At 37.3% G+C, this 5,346-nt stretch overlaps 1 protein-coding gene across 1 annotated transcript in view; it reads right to left on the bottom strand.

Moving 5' to 3' along the window:
- The window catches only part of LOC106464980 (vesicular integral-membrane protein VIP36-like), a 52,310-nt gene extending 51,159 nt beyond the window's left edge, over positions 1–1,151 (bottom strand). Inside the window, 1 exon segment of the mRNA XM_013925159.2 lies at positions 858–1,151. Within this exon segment, the coding sequence (XP_013780613.1) occupies positions 858–1,017 (160 nt within the window). The 5' untranslated portion in view covers positions 1,018–1,151.
- Positions 1,152–5,346: the final 4,195 nt, after the last annotated feature.

Below are 5,346 nucleotides of genomic sequence, written 5' to 3'. Positions count from 1 at the left end.
ATATATATATATATATATATATATATATATATATTGGACAAGCTATGAAAGAAAAGTGGTAGTTTTCACCCAGAAACTATTTCATATTATATGATTATGAAACCAGCACTCACAGTGAGAAGTTTGTTTGTAGTTAAGCACAAAGCTACACAATGGGCTATCTGTGCTCTGCCCACCACAGGTATCGAAACCCGGATTCTAGTATTGTAAGTCCGCAGACATACCACTGTGCCACTGGGGGGGTGCAGTGAGAAGAAAGCAGCTACTAACACAATGCACAGTTATGTTCTAGACAAACAAGTTTAGCCTTTGAATTTGATTTTTGAAAACAACATTTTGACATTGAGCTGCAATTACAGTATTTCATGTACTCTTGACAGCGTTGCTGAATTATTTTAATGTAAACATGCAACTTCCTGCTTGCTATAATGCACATCACACCACACAACTCGAATTTCTAAACATTTGGTGTATATGCAAGGAGTACAGTTACAACTTACAATGAAGTGTAAGTCTTGCACATACACCAAACAGAGTTATGCACTTGAACTTTACCTTGCATTAGCTTTTTATTACTGTGTACTCATGTAAAAGTAATCAACAAACTCCATTAATAACTTACTGAATAAGTTTTAATTGAATTGTTAATATATGCATGTTTACCATAAATTTTTTATAATTTAAACATCTCGAACATAATCTTGCAACTAGTACTATATACATATATCTACTAGACTGAATTAAAAAGTACTGAGCATGTCAGAATCTCATCCCGCGCAGTATTATATTACATTATTAACGTTACAATAACAGTAACACACCGTTAAGCCTAACAGTAAGTGAGTAACAGAAATTACCTTGATACGGTTTCATAAGCGAGTGTTCTTTTTTCAAGTAGTCATTTGTGTTCCACTGAGCATAGGCTGAATTTTTCGCATGCCCTAATATCGCTATAACAAACCAAAATAAAAATATGTTACAATGAAGTTTAAAATATCTATTTACGTCTCTGTTCATTTTCGTTCGCTTAATGCAAACACCACACTTATAATAACGCAAATGTATCGCCAAAACACTTTAGTAATGGTTATGCGACTACTCAGAAGGTGGCTCGTTACACAAAACACCGATTTTCAGAACGAGAACGTTAAAAGAGTAATTATTATTATTTTTATGATAGACATATATAGATATATATATAATTTAAAATTTAAAATGAATTAACATAACTTTCTTCTTAGAAATACAAATCTGAGTCCAATTGTTTCTTAAGTACCCATGGCTTGTGATTTCTTTTCTTTTTGTGTTTTTTTTTTTTATATATAATCAACAAATAATATTATTCTATGAAAACAATTATTATGGTATGAACGCCATATAAAAGCCGACGAAGCATGATGTAATTAATTATATTTGTCATAAGACATTGTGTTAAGCCTATATATTTTTTAACTCTACATTCTTTATCTAGTCTCATGGGGATTTTCAAGAATCAGAAGAATGTGTAACAACAGTATTTCAACCACAGTATATTCATCATTTTTCATTATAGACGACGCGCTTCACTCAAGCCAGAAATCTTCACAACCCCAAAATACACTTTTCTAATATTTGAAAATCCGTTAGGGACTAGTCTAGGAATTTAATGTAAAAAATATAATAGGCCTAAAATAATGTCATATAACAAATATGATTAATTATATCATGCTTCGCCAGCTTCTAAAAGCCGTTCACATAATAACAATTGTTGTTGAAACAAGTGGTTATATACAAATGGTATTCCGACCACTATACGGGGTTAGTTGTATCCTAGCCGTCATGAAGAGCTCTGGACTGAGCGAAACGCGTCGTCGGCAATGGATATGACAAATATAGTGTGGTTGAAATCCTATTACTGTACACTCTTCCAAATTTTGAAAATCTGTAAGGGATTGGATTAGGAGTTTAGTGTTAAATATATAATAGACGTAACATAATGTCTTATGAAACATATAATGAATTATTATATGAAAGTTAGTTTATACAAAATGGAAGACCACAGATAACCAGTCAAGAATGATTGGATGTGCCACTGGTGAACAACCTCTGCCAGTTAGAGCTGTTTTCCTAGCAGGAGAGACAGTGGGCATCCATGAGTAAAAATCAGGAACTTGGGTGGTAATTAAGCCTCTCCAAGCTGAGATGTATCCTATGATGTCACATACAGCTCACAATGATACATGGGGCCAAGCAGGGGTGTATGATAGGTTGCCATGAACAACTCGTCACCCTACTGCCCTGGACCAATTACTTGTGTTAGTGTAGGAATTACTGAGAAAGCCTATCACCCTGCACTTATACCATTGATGGTATCTAAGCTAGGCATTGCCCAAGAACCCATAAGGGAAAGACTTAGGCCAGCATCACAGGCCCCTATGAGTGAGATCAAACATAATATGCTATCATGCTCAAAGGTGGAGCAAAAAAGATCAAGATTGTCTCCTAAAGTGTTTCAGACAATTAACTATCTGAAATGAATGGGCTTAGAAACAGGCTGTCCAACACCTGAGCCTGTGATTGGATGGCCAAACCCTCGATAATATTGACCACCTGGATGAGCAGTAAAGGAAATGGGAGACAGTTATCAGTGAGCTACATTGCCAGTTCGACCCAGTGTAGAATCGAGTTATCCATCAGGCTGAGTTTAAGGCATAGAGGAGAACTAGCACCAACAGACTAGCCCCCTATGTGGATGATCTCTACCATTATGGAAAGTATAACCCTACAATTGCATCTGCAGATCAGGAGATATATTTTTTGACAAATTCATTGGGGTTTCTCCCATGAAACCACAAGATAACATCTTTGTGTGAAAGACATTCTCACCCTATCCAAGGCAGTTTACATTGTGATCCATTATGAAGTAGTAGCTTTGAACTAGTTGTCAGGAAGGAAAAACCATTAGTGACAACTGTAGTGCTTACATCCTAGATGAATCACACTAATCAAGAATCTCCACTGCATCGGGTTAGACCTGCAGTAAAGGTTAACTAGCCACCCACATCCTGGCACTGTAATGCAACCACACTGGTTTCCAGTGAATGGACAGGGGAATTCAAGTTTATCCATGGAGTACATGGCGATGATTCCTCTGTCTGGATGTTCTCCAGGACAGAAAAAGTGAGTCATATGCTTCAAAAGTAGGATAGTGGAGCACTGGCAAGTACATTGTCTGTACTTTGCTGAGCAGCAAAAGTGGCAAATTAATTGGTTTCATCCAACAGCTCAGCATATATCAGCCACCTCACAATGTCAGTACTTTATCCAGCAACAAAGTAAGCAAGGTCATCTGTACCAGCCATCAGATCAACAGGTCCTAGATAACCAATAGTGAGTGGTTGATGCTGTAGCAAATTTTCCATCAAAATGATAGAGCCCAGTTCAGATTTGGCCACTGACTTGGAAAAGGACAGTGAAATGTTCACACTAAAGAGTTTAATGGTCAGCCCAGGTTTTTCAAGACCGAATGGAGCTTGATAGATACCTGTCAGAGCAGAGGTGAAATGTTGAGCTCTTTGTTAATGCAAGACATTGATGAACCTCGCGATCTTTCAACTCAGATCAGTGGATACTAACTTTGTCCTGGTGAATGGCAATTGACTAGATATTAGATGAATGTACATATCTGGCTCTGTCTAGAAAATGTCATCACAGAATGAAGGTAGATGACCTTGAATCTTAACTTATCACACAGAATACATGGAGTGGCTGAAGATACGTGCGTATGATTCCACCCAACAACAACTAAAGAATCTTGCCTGATGACATAAAAAGTGTTATAGTTGGACATAAAAGAATGGATAGTTCAGTGTAAATATTTGGTCTGATTGTTGTAAATACCAGCAGCATGGATCTGGCTGGATTATAGTGTATTTGAGACTCTGACAAGTTCATACATTAATGTGTGAGTTAAAGCAGATACACGAGATGCAAAAACTCATTGAACTCTTCAACAAGCTATATCCATTCGTCAGAGATGAGCTTTTGGAGCAAGGGCTTGACCAGTAGTCTGAGTCAGAGGAGTACAAGGATGCCATCTTAAATCATAATGACCCAACCAACAAGGGAGAAAGAGCTGAAGATACAGATCTGGCAGTCTACGAATCAGATGAGGAATAACTGGAGATATAAGTGGCAAACAGCTCTGATCACTAGATGACACAATCCTGTCAAACTCTCACAATATGAGTAGGCTGATTGATCATCAAAACTAGGATTATCACTGAGCCAAGAACCTGATGATTGGAAGGAAATGGCTATCCTTGCTTTCCAAGCTATTAAGTGATGCACACAAAGAATTTATGCAATACATTTCTATATTTCCACTTTATTAACCAAAATTTAGGAAGACCACGGACTAAAATGGTGTTGTGACCCTTGCTTTCTGAGCACCCAGTGGTGATATAAAGAATCATGTATGCTTTTTCGTGTAATTATCACCCATGCATGAGTGAGGAGAAACATTAGGGTGAGCAACTGACGATTGAAAGGGTGTTGCAACCCTTATTTTCCAAACTAGTAAGCATAGTTTAACTAAGTGAGATATCCACAGGATACTTTGTGATATCTGATAGATCACTGACATCTAGGACATTCACTAAATAAGTGTTTTTCTTTGCTTTCGCAGCTGTCAAATGATGCACACTGTATAATATATGCTCTATGTTTGTGTGATTTTCACTTGATTACACAGTTAGGACAGCCACTGATCAGCACCATCATAGATTGAAAGGAAGTGGTATTTCTTCCTTTCTAAGCTATCAAGTGAAACAAAATGTATAACTTGTGCACTACGTTGTGTGATTCCCATCTATGGGGCATACCTGCCAATTAATATGTCTAAGTCAATGAATTACGACACGTTGCTTGAAGACACATATGACATGGGAAAGCTCATTGCACCTCTAACTGAGCTGGTCCTGAGTTTCAACAGCATTCAACATTACTACTACTTTTGTTATCAAGGAAGGAGTTGAATCATCAGTTCAAGCTAATCATTCACACGCTGGCTAGCTTCACGTATTCTTTAATTAGCCAACTTTTTTTTCTTAACTTAGCTTGCACTCGCTTGGTCGTTTATATATACATATATACTGTTGCGTCATCGAGATCACGTGACTATTCTCACGCCCTCTAGTTTCTAGAACTATCCCGTACCTTGGCGAATGCTCTAGTATTTACTAGATAGGGTAGGCTGGTATATAAAAGAGGGTGACAACGTGACGAGGTAATGTAATGTGTGTGTAGATAGAGAGTAATTGAACTGCAGTCAGAAGTATTGTTGACATAGAGTTTGTTATGGAGCGA

This window comes from Limulus polyphemus, unplaced genomic scaffold, assembly GCF_000517525.1.
Source record: "Limulus polyphemus unplaced genomic scaffold, Limulus_polyphemus-2.1.2 Scaffold1800, whole genome shotgun sequence".
Classification (NCBI taxonomy): Eukaryota; Metazoa; Arthropoda; class Merostomata; order Xiphosura; family Limulidae; genus Limulus; species Limulus polyphemus.
Note: the sequence above shows the minus strand (reverse complement) of the source record. Positions and strands in the feature narration are given on the sequence as shown.